This window comes from Perca fluviatilis, chromosome 23 (genome assembly GCF_010015445.1).
Source record: "Perca fluviatilis chromosome 23, GENO_Pfluv_1.0, whole genome shotgun sequence".
Classification (NCBI taxonomy): Eukaryota; Metazoa; Chordata; class Actinopteri; order Perciformes; family Percidae; genus Perca; species Perca fluviatilis.
The window spans coordinates 15,835,145-15,855,665 of NC_053134.1; the positions used below are offsets into that span (position 1 = coordinate 15,835,145).

Genomic DNA, 20,521 nt, shown 5'->3' on the forward strand with positions numbered 1-20,521 from the left:
GAGAGTGTGTGACTGAATTTTACATCCAGTCGCACATGTGCGACCAGTAAATTTGCCCCCTCTTTTTACACATTAAATGTTGAAATTTCGGTACCTGAGAGCGCGTAAGTGCAAGCTTATCTGTCCTCTCTGAAAATTGACAGAGAGCATTTTTTCATGTCACATGGGGGGCGGCACGAGAACTTTAAAAAAAATTTAAAAAATCCTCTGAGCCGTGAAGCGTTTTTCTGTTTTCGATCATTTCACTGTGTGGGGAATTGGGAGATCAGCGCCCCCAGCAGCTGCAGGCGCCCTACTTACTGAGAGAGGTCAACACCCCCTACTTTCACAATGAAATGGACTAGTCCGTAACAGTGCGCCGCGGCACGAAAGATAAACACAAAGTACACAGAGACGGAGCAAAACAAGACGAGTCTAAACCTTTCTTTTATGTCAATGGTCTAAACACCAAAATGAAACAAAGTTACCCAAGCGGCACAAATAAAAGAAAAAAGCGAAAAGACGTTTTCGGCAGTAGCAGGACCTTCATCAGCTCCCGTGGCTGATGATAGTGGTGGTGGTGTCAGCGGCAGTGAGGAGGAGAGGGAAAGAGATGAGGGAGTGAGGCTACAACCTGCGGTAAGCACAACTCCCCTTAAAACACTTAACCCCTTGATAAAACTGAGTGGTGGACAAACTGTTGATGATAACACTACAACAATAAAAACGTAGGCATGCTTTACTGTATGACAGCATTAGTAGCCTATATAAATGTTGCACATCATGCAAACTTTCTTAACGAGAATTGATGTTTTTCTATCTGCGTTGACAGACAAAAACTCATGATAGACCTCTTCAAATTATAGCGCAGGGCCTCTTGAAATGATAGATTATATATATATATATATATATATATATATATATATATATATATATATATATATATATATATAGCTTGTTTTATGATTCATTAGGAGTATACAGTTTTAGTGTATTAATAAATGGCACTTTGTTGAAGTATTTAATGTGTCAACTTGCACTGATTCTTGCTTACTCATTACATGGCGTTAGTAGTTTTAGGAGTAGGAGTTGGTATACATATTCAGGGGAGCACAAGGATGGGGACAGCTTTATCAATACTAGTTAAACAGTTGTACAGTTTTATTCCCAACTTGTATATATTTAAAATTATTTGTTCTTATATTCTATCCTATTATTATTTCATGTATATTGTATCCTTTTATTTCATTTATATTCTTTGTGTGCTGTGTGTCTGATATTGTGCTGCTGCAACACTGGTATTTCCCATTTTTTTCTATCTATTTATTTATTTATTTGTGAGCTTATGCGGTGGGCCAGTCTGGGCCAAAATGCCAGGGCAGATTTTTGGTCCCAGTCCGTCCCTGTCAGTCACTGTGGCTCAAGCAGAAAGGAGCTTTTCCAAACTAAAGTTGATCATACCTGAGGTCACCATGTCCCAGGAACGGCTCACTGGCCTTGCCGTCATCAATATCGATCACCCAATAGGGTAGCAGATTTCATACGATGACATCATTGATGATTTTGCATCAAGGAAGGCCAGAAAGGTCAGGTTTTAGTTTTAGTTTGTGGGGGGGCGCTCGGAGGGGGTCTCACCCGGGGCGTCATTCAATGTAGAACCTGAAGGCTACTTTATTTCTACAGCACCTTTCAGCAACAAGGCAATTCAAAGTGCTTTACATAAAACATTAAAGAAGCAATTAAAAACGGTCATGATGAAAACAAAACAGGCAAAAGAATAATACAATAATAAAAAAAGTTTTTTTACTGTCATGACAGCGATGGGGCTGTCAGTTTACCTTATATGTTGCATCTTCAAAAGTGACACTGAATTTGAAACAGCACATTGTAATTTCTGCATATATTATCAAAGTGTTTATTAGTAATACAGTGGAAATTAGTAGAAATGTGAATATTTGGTTAGCATGTTGATTTACGGTGTGTGCCCCTAAATTTTCTGGTTGTGCCCCTAAAATTTTCAGTTGGGGGCCACTGTGCTCCTAGTGAAAAAAGTTAGTCTAGTCTGGAGCCCTGATAGACTACATGTAAGTAAACTAGAGAGGTTAGAGAATAAACCATTAGTGACAATACTGATTGATACACACTCAAACACACTCACTAGTTTAGGTGGCATACTGTACACCATACCACAACCTAATCTGTCAACAGGACATCCAAGAATATGTGTAACCTTCATTATTGTATGTGTCTCTGTTAGGGACTGTGTGCATACAGTAGATACTGTGCACATGCTCATTTTCATTGCTCACAGAGAATTCTGTGCTCTGATTGGTTTAGCTGCATAAATTGTATTATTCCATTTGGACTAATTATATCTCCTTTTCACTGATGTAGAGGACAGGCTGCACTGCATCCTCCTCTCTCCTCCCTCTCTCACCCAACTTTCTGAAGTCTTTCAGTTGACTGAAACTGTTATAATGTAATGTCTGTTATTTGCAAAACTGGAAGAAAAAAGATTATTCAGTAGCAAAGTAGAAATACTTTTTCAGTGTACTTTAGTATGTTATTTAAGGTATGTGTACTCATGTACACACTGCATATTTATCTTTTTGATAACCTTTATTTACATCTACATTTTTAAAGTAAAACTTTTATATACTGTAATAAACTTGCTACAAAATGAATTGGTTTTCTAATCAATAACATACTATTCTGACAGATCTTTCCCTTTGCAACATCAAATTTGTATCCATGAAATGAAATAAAATACCAAAGAAACAGTTGTTTGCTTACAAAGTAGTCAAACTGTTGAGGAGCTTTCCGTCTTTTTTCCTTTAAAGATTTTCTACATAACGATATAATATTGATTGTATTTTGTCTTCGAACAGCACAATCATGCTTGTGCATGCCATAATCACAGCCTTGACACATAAGAACTTGAGAACAGAAATCCAAATCCGCAAGCCGATATAGAAAGTGGTTTGAAAACAACAACAATAAACTGCGCTGCTAATGTTTATTACGATCTGTTCAGCCTCAGAAATATACCTAATATGTTTTGGTGAGAAATGTAAATCAGTAAAATCATGTTTTTTTTTTTTATCCAAACTCCATTGAGTACCTCAGACATTTTCTTTCTTTACTCTAAGTATGAAGTCTGATTATTTTTTACACCACAGTTGAGGCAGCCTATTTTCATAAATTCAATATTTCATCAAGGTAACACGTACACACACACACACACACACGCTCAAACATATTTTCACGTGTAATCCAGTTAAAATTGCTATAATATTTAATTCATATGAGAGTCATTAAAAGTGCAGTGGTGCCGTGTCCATTATGCATTCCTTTTCTAGCAGGATAAAACAGTCCTCAGATGTGGGAGCTGCACTTTGAAGTGTTGTCTCAGAAGCAGGCCAACTCTTACAGGAAGTCCCTGATGTTTAAAACATGCCATGCAGGGGGACTAACAAAGGTGAGCACTTGTGGCCTGCCCCAAGATGAGCCGAAAATGGCCAGCCAGGAATTTGGCTAGATCTGATAAATCACGTACACACAGCGGGCATCAAATAAACAAAAAGCAGACAAATATACACGTGGGTAATGGTGAAGTTGTAAGAAACAACACACAACACACAGTGATGTGCATGTACCAACAGATACATGGACACACACGTGTCGCGATGACACAGCAGACGTGAAGAACAGCTGACATGTTGACCCTCAAACAGGAGCAAAATAATTTGGACACAGCAGCATAAATAATGCTCACCCATCCAGCTGACTGAGACTTTACAGGTTCATAATGGTTGTAATGAGAACTCCCTTTTGCAGATATTACTGTACAGAGAGTAACAAGACAGGCATTCTCTATGTAATGAAATCATCCACCATGGACACGAGTGGGACAAATTGCAATTTACCAGCTGAGAGGAGACATTAGCTTATTGTGCAGTACAGTGTTAAACTGATTCTTTGAATATATCATCTGTACGGGTTTGATTTAACGGAATAATTGTGATTCAATTCGCTTTACATTACATTCAACACCCTCAATTTAGGTTATTATGGGTTTATTAAAATGTATCAAAAAAATATATAAAAACCTCAGTTAATGTTTGCAATATTCTTTGAATCAGCCGTGAGAATAAACTGTTAGTCTTTATTTTTCAGGACACAGGGCCATGCTGGATTTCACTTGAGGCTTAAAATCAGGGACTAATTTGCATAGGCCAGGTGGATGCAGGTAGGATGGCAAACCAGCACTATTGTTAGCTGTATTGCAGATGTACATGGTGCAAGCACAACAAAATGGGTGGCAGTAGTTCAGTCTGTAGGGAGTTGGGTTGGGAACAGGAGGGTTGCTGGTTCAAGTCTCAGGGATCAGCCCCCGCAATCTGACGTCTCTCTATTAGTGCATGTGTGTGTATTTCAGGCCTGTGTGTAATGTGTAGAATAATTGTACTATATAATAATCTCATGACAATTGTGATTGGTTTAAAGAAATGCCAATAAATCAGAGCACGTTTTTCTCCCATCCCGGAATTCTGTGTGGAATAGCCAGACCCTCCTCTGCAGCGCTATGGAGGAAGGTCTGGCAAAGACAAACTCATGTCTTCTTCATCTTAAATAGAGTATTTGCTTCAACAGAAATGTTTTAACTATCTTGATTTGTTTTTCTAACTCTGGAGAACTCTCTAGGATTTAAAAGTTAGACTCAATTTTCCTGTTTTAACCAAGTTATTGGATTCAGATTTATCTGATTGTTTTTATTATATCTAGTAGTTGGGACTACAGTGAGGATTTGCAATGACCTCGGTTCAGTTTTGCTGTGTCCAGGAATTCTTTGAGAGCCATTCTGGGAAGGCATATGTTGGCCTTTGTTGTGGCCTGACAGTGACTGGGACAAGATAACAACTTTGTGTGACTGTACATCTGTGTGTTTTAGTAGCCTATATTTGCACACATACACAGATTGCATTTCGGTGTGCTTCCCTAGTTGAATCTGTGGCTGTAGTTTGATGGTTAAAAAGCCTTCTAAGGGAAGTGGGTGTCATGAAGATAACCTGGGAGAATGTGCTGAGCTGGGCTGGATGTTCTGCAGGAAGGAAAAGTGTGGTGATCCACAAGCAGGAACTCACATTCTGTCAACTTAGTACACCCCTACACACGCACACTCCAACCCCCCTAACTGCCATCTGTATTTCTGCCTCTGTCAGGCCTTTTCCCTGACCAAAAACACACACATATCAACACACACACACACACACACACACACACACAAGGAAACAGAAACTTCTTTTCCGATATTTCTGCAAAAGCTCAGCAAGGAGGCTGTGGCACCTCTCTTCTTTTTCTTCGTCTTCCTTCCCCCGTCGTGAGACACAGCTGTAGCCGTGACAGTCCAGGTTCTTCTGTGAGAATTTGCAGCTTCTGTGGTTGGAGACACTGCCAAATTGGGAGCCATGAGTCGCTGTTGTGTGGTTAAAGTGATCACCATGACAGAGATCCAACTTCTACAGGTAGGGGGAGCGACTCAGCTAACAGGCCAGGCAAATCGGGGCAAGATCAGACGTAGAAAAGTGTATGTGTGTGCAACTATGTGTGCGGTTGTTTGTGTTTGCATGCAAGAGAAATTGTCTGTGCTTCATAAAAGGCATGCATTTACAACCAATAGCCACCGTGGAATGCAGATTTACTGATCGGTTTGCTATCCCAGTCTTATTTTCCCTCACATTTCACAATCTATGGTGTGTGGTTACAGCTATTTACTGGTTAGCAGGCTCAGCAAAAATACAGTAAGCAAGTCTGAGTAGGCTTTTTGTTCCACTTTCATCTTATCTCCATAGATTCAAGATGGGAAAAGATTAATCGAGCATTGCTACTCGCAATATGTTGTAAAATACAACATTTTGCAGAAATGAATCCAAGCCTCCTACTAGGTTTTGTCCATAATGTGTACAGCTAGTTAATGTCACCATCACCCAGTGTTTCATAAGTTGTTGGATTTTTCTGAAGTGAAAGGAGAACTTGGGCAAGACTGAAACTGAGTTAGGCAAGAGTTTTCCTTTTTAGAGGGAACACCTGTGAGTTTGTCTGTTACAATGGCAGTATGAGTGCAGCATTTTCAGTGGGACTAAAGAAATACACCTTTTAACTCCGAGGTAAATCACACCACTATTAAATGCATCTTACAAATAGAGGCTGATGAAATAATGATTTGAAAGAATATATGAAACTGAAGATTTAGCATTGATTGTGTGTGTGTGTGTGTGTGTGTGTGTGTGTGTGTGTGTGTGTGTGTGTGTGTGTGTGTTTTGTAATCTAAAATTGTTTTCATCTCATAGTGAGAATTTGCGATTTTAATTATATATATAAAATTGGGATATAATTGGGAATGTATGTAATGCAGGATGAATGGTTTTCTTTTGAGGGCGATAAGAGTTGTTATTAGAGCATTGCTGTAATATGCTTTATAGTTACAGTTATTGAATTGCGTGAATTAGATATTCTATATAACTGCTGGGGAAAACATGTGTGATGTGACTTCACAGCAGAGCATAAGTAGAGTATGTGTTGGATTTGATCAACTTGCTGCATTGACGTGTGGTTTAAGATCCCTGCAAGTATGCACATTATGTTAGTGAAAGAGTCAGGAGAAGTTTGATTGAGAAAGAAAGAAAGAAATAGGCTGTGTGTGTTGAATGAGGGCGTTGTCTCGTTCTGACATCTTTTTTTTTGTGGTTTGAATGTCTCTAATGAAGATAATGAAGTTAGGGAGGTCCAGCTGATCTCAGTCAAGTTTATATCTTCTGACTGGACGCAGGAAGTACAAACGCAAACCGGACAAATATTATTTTCTGCTTCCAAATGTTAAAACATGAAACATAATAGAGCAAACTGTGCAAAAATATCTGTGTAGAAAAGCAAAAATTAAACAAAGTGAGTGTTAGCTTTGCTTTGATATCAGTGAATTCTTGTCTATAAACTCTGCGAAAGGTTTGCATGTCAGGAATAACTGTGCAAATGTGTGTGAATGGAAAGTGATCCTGTGACCTCTTCTCTAACCGTAACCTGAAACACTGCCTCAATTGTTGTAGCAGGTGCCAGTAGCCATATTGAGAAAAAGTGTCTCAAACATCAGAATAGTCACTACGATCCCAAACTTGAGCCTTGATTGATTCGATTCTTATCTCATTCCTGTCCCATGTGTATGGCGGGCATTGATAATTTTCAGCATGTCCTCTTCACACATACACAGGCCCACCATTGTTGAGGTTGGCCTCTGTGACTGAAGCACCATTACCTCTCAAATCCAATCAGATTCCCTTAAGTGGATAACAAGCATGTCTCCGGCATATACAGTAGTGAGAAAGCTGAAGTGAAACAAGGACAAAAACACTGTCACACAAAGCAGATGTGGTGTGTAGCAGTCCTGGCATCCCTCCTGCTATCCGTAGTGGAAAGAAATGTTGATTGGCTAACAACTGGCATCTTGTTTGGCCTGGAGAAGTCAGATAAGAGCTCTCAGTCAGTACTGACAAGTTGAGTATTGTGGCCAGCCTGTTCTTAGTTAGGTGGATGAGCGGTGAATAGGAAGCTAGTCTAGCTGACAAGGAGAATTTAATGCTGAGTTTCAGTACAATTCCAAAGCTGCCATGGCTAACAGTGCCTACGGTTTAGCAGTGTTGTGCTAGTTGACATTTTAACCATAAAAACATTCATTGCTGCAAGAAGTCTGAAAAGTAGCAAGGGTACTTGCAAGCAAGCTACTCATTTAATCAATTCCAGCAAACAACTCTTTTGAGAGAAGAAATTACTCATTCTTGCTTTAAAAATTAAAAGTTGGTAGATAGCTGTATAATAGGCTATACATTACAGAGGGAGTTAGCTGTTCTTTAATTGTGCTACTTGTGTTACTGTAGCTTAGCATTTTAGCTAAACACTAGGGTTAACTAGGGTAACTGTCAAGTAGCTGCACATGCCGCTGTATAGCAAAGCTACACAGTTTCGCTTTTGATGCTGCCATTATCTTATTTTACTTGATAAATGACACCTGTGGGTGTGGCTGGGGGTATGGTAGTGTAGTCTAAAAGTAACATTATTAGTATGGGAGCAGACATGGTTAAGAGAAGAAAAAAAAATGTCTTCTTTAATAATTACATTATCTTTTACCAATTAGTTACACATATTAGGTTATGTCATACTACATAGTCTACTAAATCTGCTAAAGTAAAACACCGGCATTGTTGCTTATCTGACTGATCTTCTACTGCTAATTGATAAGCTGAGGTCAGTCATGGAGAAGAAGTATTCATGTAGATATAAAAAATAAAAAAGTTCAGGCAAGTCCACAGAGCACGCTATGTTGACCAGTGAATAGAATCATTTTAAGAGGAAGTTTTAAAAAGAAAAGGGTGAAAGAGACAGACAGATGACCATCAACAACTGAAAGACTAACATAATAATACCCTTACAAACAATACACGTATTATTAAGTTCACCTAAAAATACTCTACACGCCATGAACTAATAAATCAAGTTACAACAGGGAGCTTCTTTGTGAGCTACAGACCAGTGCGTAAACTAGACGTTTTTAGGTGATGTTCCTTCTGAAAATAGCCTAGCATAGCTTTATTGCTTTATGCAGTTATTGTTTTGGAAACTGATAATCTTACATTGAAAAAAATGACTGAATGAAAAGGCTTGTTTAAAATGGCATAAAAAGTTATTTAAAACCCCCATTGGGGAACAAGGGTCAGTTGTGCTGCCACAACCCCTGGAGCAGGAAGGACAGGATATTAGGAGCTGACCACTGATTGGTCAGTCGGACAGCAAAGGGCGGTCTACATAAATTAGTGATAGACACTTAAAGCAGATATCCTGCAGTGATCAAACACTGGGTGATCTGACAATCCAGTGTTTGAAGTGATTATCATACTACGCAACATAAAGGCTAACCCCCAGCTTTGGGCCTAATTAGTTCACTTAGGGCCCTTTATAAGACTTTGGTAGGGGACTGGGAAGTACAGACACTTACTGGGAGTCAGCAGCTCAACAGGATAGCAGCAGCAGATCTGGATCCTTAAAGTTGACTTGCTGCTACGCCAAAACAAACCAACTTGAAGATTAGCTGCTTTTCTGAGAATGCCACACTTAACCGACTGCAGTTACTACACGATGCGGGACGCAACCAGAGCTTCAAATGTAAGAATATCGAAATTTAGAAAACTTCTTCGTAATTGTTTTTGTTGAACATTGTGATCATATTTTCAAATGTGACATATTTGTAAGGCTTGTATGACCGGTTTGGCAATCTTGACATCTGGCTGTATCTATATGTATGTACTGTACTACTGCAGATTAACAGAATAAGAAATAGGTTTGTCAACTTAAGTTCTGTTCTGGGGGTAAAAGCATATGCTATGGACCACATTTTTCAGTCAGAAACTGGTAGTGAATTTAAGACTATGGCAATACTTTCCTTGAGAAAGGGCCTTAAGAATGAGTTCTAATTTCTTATTAAGATGCTACACATGTCAAACATGACTTGCTTTAATGTGAGCGTTCTACAAAATACAGTACTGCTGTAAGTCTGTAAATTTGCTCTGCATAAGTGACTAATAATGGGAAATACTGACTCACAACTATTTCTGGGATGAATTAGATCATCTTATCGCAAAGCCGACAGCTGCTGTGAACACCTCTTGTGAACCTGTTCTTAGTCAGCGCGGTTTCAGTGGGATGAGAAACAATGTGTGATGAACTGGTTTTCCATTTAGTCAACTAACTGAACTTGTTTGTTTTTGCTGCAGGTACAAAGCCACCTGGAGAACTCAAAGTTCCACCTCCACCAGACCCAGAATCAACAGGTCAAGCAGTACCTGACGCTGGGCTCAAAGCTGGCCTCTTCGGCCGGGCAAGGCCACGCCGTTCCGCATCCACACGCCCCTGGCCAGCCGCTGGCCACCGTGCCGATCATGAGGAATGGACACATGCCCTCAGTCAGCGACAGCAGCAACCCCAACAGCCCCGTTACCCTCCTCACAATGGCCAATCACGACAGCGAGGTGAGTGGGTTTATGGAAAAAGAAAGAGTCTGAATGTGTATTATGATGTTGCTGAATATATGGAACTGAAATTAAGAAAACTCGGAATCTGTCTAGCAGTGACTGGGAAATTGAAATCGCAACCAAAGACTGGGTAACATAACATAACATAACTGTGGGTCATAACTTTTGTAGATTTCGCAACATTCTTGATATGTTTTCCTGTCAATACTCTTTTTCCTGTCAACATACTTTTTTCTGTTTTTTGTAATAATTCAGAGGGATAAATCATGGCTAACTCTTTGTTTGGACAGACAGTCAACCTGTAATAGAATTTACAAACATTAGTAACCTTCTAAATTGTATGTCTTGATTGGGTTTGGATCTCAGAAAGTATTTCCAAGTAATCATATAAACAAAGTAATGCCATTATTGGTCTCCCTCTCTCTCTATGATGTGTTCATCAATAACTTCAGACATGCAGGCTCTGATGAGAGAACCCTTTCAAAAGAAGGAAACTAGTTTGATAACAGATGTGTTTCCTGCCAACACTGCTAACTAACTCACGACAAGGCCGCTGGAGAACTTGTCTGTTATTGAATTAGTCTCGTGACGATCCCTCCCCTTCCTCGGGTCTATTTTGGTTTGAATGTTACGATTTTTAAAGATCAGACTTGGACAGCATTGCTATTCTGGTACAAACATCATTAGCCTTTCCATAAGTACACTGAAATTACTGTTTTCTTTTAGTTTCCAATGGATGAAGTTATTGATGACCTCATTAGTCTTGAATCCGGTTTCAATGATGGAGGCTTGGATTGCATGGAGTCTAACATCATAATGCAAAACAATGTAAGTATCAATCACAATCACAACAACAGCTACATAGTAACACTGTTTAAAATGTGACAGACTATCAGCAGTTTGAAGGTCTTTTGTATTGATTTCTGCAACATATCCTTTGTTGGTTAACCTGCTCACATTATTGCAGTTATGTTTATGTCAAGTTACGTTCTTTAACTAATGACTTCCACACTTTTTTAAGTTGAATGGGGACTTGAAAGTAAGGTTCCTCCACCCAAACATTTAGGCACAGGCTTGACTTGCTTGGGAAAAAGGGGACCTGTCTTGGTTAGGGGTCAGCTTAAGTCTGGAGATGAGTCAAAGTTCATTGGGGCTTAGCAACATTTCTCACATTACTCAAGAAGACCAACAATGCAGATTAGGTTAAAAGAGAGGATGTTTGTGGACAAATGTACATACTTAATAACAATATGACAATAGAAGTTATAGTAACTGATCCATTCTTGAGAAGACAACCAACTAGAAATAGCACCACAGACAAGTACTATCAGTAGGATTTATGGCCAAGAAGAAATTCAAAAAACTCTGGTCAAAAATGTGGGACAAGGGGAACATAGTGACACCTGATTCAAATACAGGGAGAGTTTGTAGGATGGGAACACTGGGAATGTAGCCTAACTCCTTAAATACAGAGAGCGCCAAATTGGTAGACAAAGAATCATACACACAGATAAAGTGACACGCAGCAAAACACAACAGATACTGTGATAGTGAGGGAATGAGAGGGAGGGGAGGAAAAGATAAGGCGTGGGGGGAGAGGAGGAGGAATGGGAGAGCCAGTGGGTTTCAAATGAGGACAGAAGCGCGACATGAGAAGCGAAGAGTGAAAGATTTTGTTGGAGAGAGTTACTGAGCCATTGGATTGGGCTAATGCATACACTCCCCATGGGCTTGTTCAGAAATGATACCATGCTTAAATGGATCAATTCATCCTAATTAGTCATACAGCACGATGCATCACGTCGTTTCACCGTGTCAACACATCCAGGAACGCAGACGGGAGAGGGACTGAAGTGATTACAATAGGAGTTGTGGAGGAATTGTTGCAATCTTTCATTTTGATAAGCGCTTTTGTCCCCTCCTCCTCCTCCTTCTCTTTTCCCATCATGGTGAGATAACGAAGAAAAAAAAAAAAACGCACATGCAAACTAAACCAACTGCAGATATCTGAAATGTCTGCAGTTTCTTCTGTATTGTCTCTTCTCCTCTTTTCTTCCCTCTTGCCTTCCATTCCTTCCCATCTCTTGACTTGACATGCAGCTGTATCACGTTCACCAGTCTGGCAGTTAGATATGACACACATGTAGTGGATAGAATTGGCTGTGCGCATCGTGGAATGCATGGTGGCCTCTGTAGCATTTTCCCATAAATACATAAATGCGAATTAGACACACATGTGTACACATGCACGCCATATCTTGACATCTCCCCAGTCCGTGAAAAGACGTAATTATCGCAGAAATGATGCACGCTTTCCCAGACAAAAAGAGACCCGTAGGAAAACAGTTTTGCCTCTGTTCAAGCAGTTGACCTAGCTAGCCTTTTCATCTAATGGGATGCTATTTTCAACACAGAGCACATCTCTGTGTTAGGAGCCCTTTAAAGTTGAGGGGTTTGGAAAATGGTGGCATTAGCAGATCAAGGCACTATGTCTATGCAAACCAAATCTAAGATGGCTAAAGCCTGGGTTGAAGGGAAGGCTTTGATGGAGTGACTGGAGGATGACCATTTGTTGACCTGGCTTCAGCGAGGGTAACTTCTTGTTAAGTTGTTTTCACTCTTTGTGATACAAGATAAGCAGGGAATCGGAACATGGCAGCAATTCATGAGCACAGCGCTGGGTTTGCCCTGTCCTGCTGAGGGAGACACGCCAATACTACAACTCCCTGCTGGGAGGCCCAAAGCCAGAGGCCTGGGGCCAGACAACCTTCTCCGGAAGGCTGTGATCGCTATACTCGCCTCTTGTCATTTTTGTCAACGATAAACAAAGCCACACAGCAGCTAAAAACAACAATTTGTGTTGTGGCTTTTGCTAAAGTGTGAAATGCTAATGTTTTGGCATGCTTCCCCCGTGACTGACAATTTCTCTTTCTTTCTCCCCCTTCCCCTCTTTTCTCTCCTTCCTAGGTGTCCCTCAGTGGCAGCATGCTGGACCTCTATGGGGGTGAACAAGGTATGAACGCCCCTAATGGTGGAATGAGCCCCACATCTAACCCCACAAAGCTCACTGTAAAAAGGGAATACACAGGTATGCACTCATACCATAGCACTGATCAAACAACTAACTAGTTAATGAATAATTACATGCTCACATTGCTGTAAAAGTTTAAAATCAAACAAATGCTGCTGGAAGAAAAAAAGGCATTTAGGGGAATTAAAATAAAACAATAAGACATATTTCTTCTAAATTGAAGCTCTTGGTGGGTGCTGCAAAGAAACGAGTGTACAGCGTTTGTTAAAAAAAAGGCAACGTGCGTCAGGCAGGAGACGAACGTCTAAGCTGATTTGTTGTGGTGCTTGTCACTGGTTCCATTAATAGGCCGAAGAAACGTGTAGACTTTTCGTCACAGTGCAAAAAAACAAAAACAAACAAAAGGGCCCTTTAAGACATTTCTTATGAATGTCATGCTTCAAGCAAAGAAGCCCAATTGATTTTGGAAAGAGAAAGGATGCCCGAAGAGCCCTTCACTCTCAATGCGCAAATAAGTAAATTGCCTTCTGTTTCATTTGACTGTGGGCAGAGAGGACAATGGGCTGTTACACAGAGTTTAAATTGTCTTGATTAAATCAACAGAGACAAATTGGGAAATCCAATCTCAGGTCCCCAATTATGCAATTTGGAAGAATGTGAATACAAATATGGATGCAATGGCATTTCTGTCTCTCTCCTGGACAGATTAGCAAATTTGCTAAACTGTCTTAATTACGGTAGTTTAAAAGTGATCCCTATTTTTCCATCCACAATGAGCTTAAGAGATGCCGGAGTGGATAAATTGGGCTCATTCAGTGTTTGAGTGTGTGAGTGTGTGAGTGTGTGTGTGTGTGTGTGTGTGTGTGTGTGTGTGTGTGTGTAAGGAGGTCAAGTTTGTGTCTGTGGTGAGGGCTAATGCACGGAAACTCCACATTATGGCTGACCCCGGCACTGAACTCCCTCAAAACAACTGAATATGTGTCTCCATGACCTGAATGGACCCTTTTGTGGCGTTTTGTGTTGGTTGTCTTACGGTTTCTAAATTAGTGTGCGTTCCTAATCAATTTTTTCCCCCCTTTGTGATTTTTTTTTTTTTTTTTTTTTTGACAGAACATGACACAAGAGTGATGGCCAAAGAGAGACAGAAAAAGGACAACCATAATCTGAGTAAGTGTCTCCCGCTGCCTTTCAACTCCCTCACAGTTTATCATCTGAAAATGACTTATGGCTAGCCTTTGGCACGGCAGCTTGACAATGTCCTAATCATCGCTTGCTCTTTCTTTTTGTTCTGCTTGCTTAGTTGAAAGAAGGCGAAGATACAACATCAACTACAGAATTAAAGAGCTCGGGACGCTCATACCAAAGTCGAATGACCCGTAAGTTGCAAAATCTAAATGTATTTATTGAAACAATGCCGCTGCTTTGCTTCACTTTATGTCACTAAAAACAACCAAGACCTTGTCTGGCAGGGAAGCATATTAAATTCTAAGCACAAAGACACTCTAAACGTTGTTCATTGAATTCAAATGAGTACTCGAGCACATTTCAGTCATATTTCAAGGGTGCACTTGAACTTCCATTGTAGTCTACGCTCCAAGAGCTGTACATCCTCTCCCTGGGTCCCGGCAGTTCAGCTCAAAGCATGAATGATGAGGAAAGGGTCAAATGCAAAGAAGCAGGCCACACCATTTGAATCAAAGTTTGAAGCACAATTGGAACATAGAGATGGAGTGCGGAGCTGAATTGAAATCCACCGGCCATCTTTCGCAATTGAACTTTGCTTTAAATTTAAATGGAAGGTTGGCGTTGTCATCGTGCCATTAACACGAGATAAAAGAGATTATTAGCGCGGATCAGACCGACGTCTCACTCGTGTGGAAAAGGACAATTTTACTACAGCTCCCCTTTACTTAAAAAAAAAGCAATAATATCTGCAAAGGAATGACTTGCACTCTAGCACCTCAAGTCCAATGCTCCATTTTCTCCTCCGTCTTCCTACTTAGCTCATTTTCCCTCACCTATTTTTACACAAGGATTAATTTTACCGAACAAGGAGGTACAAGAATGGACTTTCCACATAGCTACTTAACTATTCTATTAAAATCCCCTTTCAGTGTCCCCATGTAATGTCCAAGGATGAATAATTGCCCCATGTAAATCACCATTTCTTATTCATATCATAAAAAGGGGAGAAAAAAAAACCTGTGTTAAAACTTTCCCCCCCATTTTCTTTTTATTATTATTACGGAGGATATTCTGCCGACATCAGGGGGTTCTGTGTAAAAGGTTATCTTTTACATTTCTCCTTTCTGCAGCGACATGCGCTGGAACAAAGGCACCATCCTGAAGGCCTCGGTGGAGTACATACGGTGGCTGCAGAAAGAGCAGCAGCACGCTCGGGAGCTGGAGAGCCGTCAGAAGAAGCTAGAGCAAGCGAACAGGAGGCTACTGCTGAGGATCCAGGTAATAAAATCTAACCGTCTAAATGCAACAAGGCCAATTGAGGCCTACAAATCAAGATTATTCACTTAGTTTAGATATTTGTAGGACAACACGGTTACATTTGTGAACTACAAATTAATGTTTATAGGCTTGGTAATAAACTATGTCTAGATTTCATATCTTATGTTCCTCTAACACAAAACCAGTGTTCCGCCTCATAAATATGAGTTTACTCACACAAACGGTTGGCCTTTCAACTCACTAATGTCCCACTAATGTCTTAGCACTTAGTCCCAGTGCAAGATCCAAGTAAACTGGCATTTTCACATTATTGATTTATTTAAAAAACAGTCTCCTCCAGGCAGCATCTAACGGGCCTGTTTCATTATGCCAAAGATGAGTTTGGTGAAGACAGAGGGCTCAATCTTTCAACCCTACAGGACCCCCCCCCATTGTTTACATGAGGTCCTTCCACTCTCCCCTTTCTCTGAGAGCTCAGTGCTAATTACCTGATGAATAAAAGCCATAAAGGCCAGCTCCTTCATCGCAAAATAGTGCGCACTTCTACGCACACAGAAATGTGTAGTTTATGCGAGTTGACTCCAATGATGGGAAAAAAACACAATATCTGTAATCATCTTCAAAGATGACAACCATCCAGGAAAATCTGACCACCACTGACGTTAACAAAGGTCAAACAGGCCTTTGTGATGAGACTGATAGGTGATTAGTGCTGATCATTTACTGTGATAAGAGTGTGTGTGTGTGTGTGGGAGAAGAGTGTGTCAACACCCAAACTCCCAGGCCCACTCCAACGCACTCAGCATGTGGAGGAGATATGGAAAAAGTTTAGTGGTGATGTTACTCCACACGATGTTGTCATGGCAAATCTGCTCATAATGGAGGACATCACATTTTTTCTGAATTTAATGAGATATTATCTGCATAGACTGACACTCATGGTTTCTTTTCCAGGAGCTTGAGATCCAGGCACGAGCACATGGCCTCCCAAACATGACTTCAGCCTTGGGGACAGTTGAACTTTCCTCCCATCTCCTCAAACAACAACAACAACAGCAGCAGCAGCAGCAGCAGCAGCATCAGCAGTCTCCCCAGGCCCAGCAAGCCCAGCAGCCGCCCCTCTACCAGGAGGACCCCAACAGCGACTACCGGATAGCCGGAGTGCCGCCGTCCATGCCCACTGCTGCCGGGCCACAGGACCACATGCCAGGCGCCGACGGCTGCACCACGTTCTCCGACCCGCTGTCTCACTTCACAGACTTCTTCAGCGCTACCCTCAAGGAGGAGCACCGGCTGGACGAGATCCTGATGGATGACCCCCTGTCGCCGTTTGGCACCGACCCGCTCCTCTCGGCCAGCTCGCCCGGAGCCGTTTCCAAGGATAGCAGCCGCAGGAGCAGCTTCAGCTCTGCAGAGGGTGACGACCTTTAAGGGTGCCCCCCCCCCTCTCAGGAGCAAACTCTTGTTATCTTCTCGTGACAACACTGTTGTAATTCCCAGTGGGAAAAAGCATACACAGAGCCTCTAAAAGACTGATTGATGGCTCTTGGCATTGCCACTCACAGGGTTGCAAGTAATTTAAATGACAGCTAACACACCTGACAGTGCCCCTCAAAGTGCCACCTGTATATAAAGTGTGTAGTTCTTGCTGATCAGGTGGGTGTTAGAGCTCGATTGGCTACCAAAGCTTGCGTTCTCCAAAGCTCAGCGGGACCACAAACAGCTCATGGACCTTCTGCTCCTCCACCTGCTTTTTTTAACGTTACTATAGACAATGAATATGTTTCTCTGCCTCCCGGACAGAGCAGAAACAGACTCACAAGAAAAAGGGAGACATTTATACATAATGTAAATGATCATGTCTACGGTTTTATTTTTTTTGGTTAAGCCTGTGGTAGCTGTACACTGTAACATATGAAAATAATCACTGGAAACCTGCCAAAACTGTCCTTTTTTAAAATGACAATACCACTACTTCGCAACAGTATTTTTTTTAAAGAGTTGCAGTCGGGATTGTGATTGTGTGATGTGCCTTATTCAAACCCCAAGTGACTGATGTACTCACCGCAATGCCTAACATGTCTTTGTCTGTGTCTTTTAAGTGTTTTTGTTAAATAAGTGTTTATATATTTATGTATGTTTTAATCCATGTATTACTGAAGAAAAAAAAATATATATATATATATATATATATATTATATATATAATTTTTTTCAGTAATACATATATATATTATCAACATAACACGTTACCTTTTCTATTCTTAGTAGGGGTGGGAAAAATATAATAAACCCCTTTTTTTGGTAAACCTGATTTTGGTTTCTTGTTGTCATCTCAAAGACATAATTTCCCCGAGGTCTGCATTCATACACCCCCAAACAATACAAAATACTAGCTTGTGTTGCAACTTCTATTCCTAAGTGCTACATAAACAATGAGATCCCAAAAATGAGAAAATAATAATAATGTATTTCTAGAATTCAAAACAGCCAATGTCTTTAGCGTTTTACTTTCAATGGAAGACTTATGCTACCAACTATCTTTGACAAAATACCATAAATTATCTTTGGATTGTACAAATGTAATATCTCTTATAAAATCACTCACTCTGCTCTGTTGTTAAGTGTACGTGTAGCTCAACACACAGCAGGGGCATGATGGTAGAAACAGGATACAAAAAGTGGGAAAAAGTGGCAAACTGACTGCAAATTCGTCTTGTTGGACAGGGGGCTGAAAAGATTGAACAGAGCCTGAGAAGTTTTATAGTGGAAGGTGAAGGGCCGGCTTACAAGGTGGCTGATTGGCAATGAGTGGCAGATAGGAGGAGAGAGAAGGGAAATTGGATAATAAAGACAAGTAGAGGAGGAGTAATAATTCTGATGAGCCTACTGTGAGCTGATGAGCCCTTGAGGAGGAATAATGGCGAGGAATAAAGAGCTGCTGGGCGAGCTGTTAGCTAAGAAAGATTGCTCTGAGGTAAGCAGCAAGTGTCCTTTCATACTGTAGGAATATGACTACAAACTGTTTGTATCATAAATAAAGTTTGATGAAGAAAGTCTGTTTGTGACACAGCGATCAAAAACTCAAGTCTTACTGTTTAGGGTTCAAAAATCATTCATCAACATGTAGTTTTCTAATCTTGTAGTCATGCATTAATTATACAAGACCAGGCTACATTTTTTTTTTTTTTAAACCATGCCAATACTTCCCAAATGGATTTCTCATCAAAAGCCTCTCTGAATTAATGTTTTAGAGTGTTATTAGTGTTTCTCTGTAATGAAATCGAAACATTCCTCGCTCGCATCTCCTTTTTAGCCGCAAATAAGACCGAACCAATCAATCATTACGGAGTACAGTCACTCCAACTACAAAGTGGTGAGTGATCTTTATGGGTAATTGGTCAAAGCAGTTATGGAAGGTAAATATAGATTTTCATGAAATTTCAAAAGGCTCAATTTGCATTTAGATTTTCAGTGTTTTTTTCTTCTCCTTTCTCATATTACCAAACTTGAGAAAAATACACAAATCCAATTAGTGTGGCGCCTGGAATTGATAAAAGTCAAAGTCAGGGAATACAAATGAATACCCTTTACCTTAATGAAAGTATTGACAGTAGTACCCATAACACATAACTAACTTTTTCAAGGCTTACCTCCAGAGACAAAGCATTCTGCCCTGAAAAAGAAAGTCAGATTAAACTTCCTAACCAATTCATTTCTCTCCATATCAAAGGCTATCATGGACAAAGTTCAAGGCCAGTTATGCACAGGCTTCAAAAGGAAATGTGGTCGGATGAGGCAATGGTGACATCAGAACAAGCGACTTTTTATTTAGAATTTAACAGTTCATCAACCCACGGTTTAAAAAACGCAAAGGGAAGTGTCTACGGTGGACTGAGAAAACAGTGCAGGTATCCGATAACACTGTTATGTTAGAGGCATTAGATTCATATGTCGATAGCAGTATGTACATTTGAACACGTAAAACAAATTTGGGAAAGTTTGTAATCCTATAAATCTCCCCATCTATCTCTCTCTCACTTCCAAGCTTGTTACAATATGTGCCAAAAAAAAGTACATCTCGTAAAACAATCTTTCCATTCCTTTTTGTGTCACGAATGCATGCACAGCAAAATGGTCTCCCTGAAAGAATGACCTCACTAACTCCCAGAATGAAAGGGCTGCTGCTGTGTCACATTTCAAACAGCAGGTGGCAGCAATGGGCTGTGCTTTTTCATCAAACTGTGCAGCATGTCCAAAAAGGCAGGAGTTTGATACAACAGAGAACATTGTGGTGGATTATAAAAAAAATGTAATTAAAATAAAAAAAACAATCATGTCAATCAAAAAGTGTATAGTTGGTAAAACAGTACTTTCACATATGGAATAGTGACATGGTAGTATATGCTAAAGTCCATGGTAGTCCCTATACTTCCCAGTATAAACTGACAAATCTAAAGAAGGCAAGTGATGAAGTGAACCTCACAGCGGAGTCGTTCTGTCACCAAAACAACGTTGTCAGACCTGCTGCCACCCACCAACACTGACACCACCACTGAGCAGGAGAAGCTGTCACCTGTGCAGATGCCACAGCTGCCAGCGTGCTACAACACACTCACCTGTCGAGCCTGCCATTGGCAACTCTTAATCACCTCCCGCTAAGGTGACTCACTTTGGAGCACGGCAAACACACACACACACACACACACACACACACACACACACACACAAACAAGCCTAATCAAATGTGCTTGTGTGCAAACACAAATGTGCACATGCAAGCACAAACACACACACACACACACACACACACACACAACACAACAGATATGCATGCTACACACACATACAGTATGCATGCACAGGTGTGTATCTCATTGCACCCTCGTTGCCACACATTCGAGGAAGCTAAGGGAAAAAAGCCCTCATCAGGATCTGGACTGTGACAAGACTTGTGCACAAATTAGGTGAAA

General features: G+C 40.6%; 1 protein-coding gene across 5 annotated transcripts in view; it reads left to right on the top strand.

Annotated features, from left to right (window-relative positions):
- The window catches only part of tfec (transcription factor EC), a 28,501-nt gene extending 10,801 nt beyond the window's left edge, over nt 1–17,700 (top strand). The window contains exons 1-8 of one of the 5 annotated variants that reach the window (XM_039791839.1): nt 5,361–5,504; nt 9,798–10,052; nt 10,782–10,883; nt 13,023–13,143; nt 14,197–14,253; nt 14,387–14,462; nt 15,402–15,549; nt 16,504–17,700. In XM_039791839.1, coding sequence (XP_039647773.1) covers nt 5,448–5,504; nt 9,798–10,052; nt 10,782–10,883; nt 13,023–13,143; nt 14,197–14,253; nt 14,387–14,462; nt 15,402–15,549; nt 16,504–16,980 — 1,293 coding nt within the window. In that variant the 5' untranslated portion in view covers nt 5,361–5,447 and the 3' untranslated portion in view covers nt 16,981–17,700. Of the gene's footprint in view, nt 1–5,360; nt 5,505–5,965; nt 6,147–8,583; nt 9,190–9,797; nt 10,053–10,781; nt 10,884–13,022; nt 13,144–14,196; nt 14,254–14,386; nt 14,463–15,401; nt 15,550–16,503 lie in introns of those variants that run through there. The other 4 variants (XM_039791842.1, XM_039791837.1, XM_039791841.1 and 1 more) reach the window with 4 other exon arrangements.
- The last annotated feature ends 2,821 nt before the right edge of the window (nt 17,701–20,521 follow it).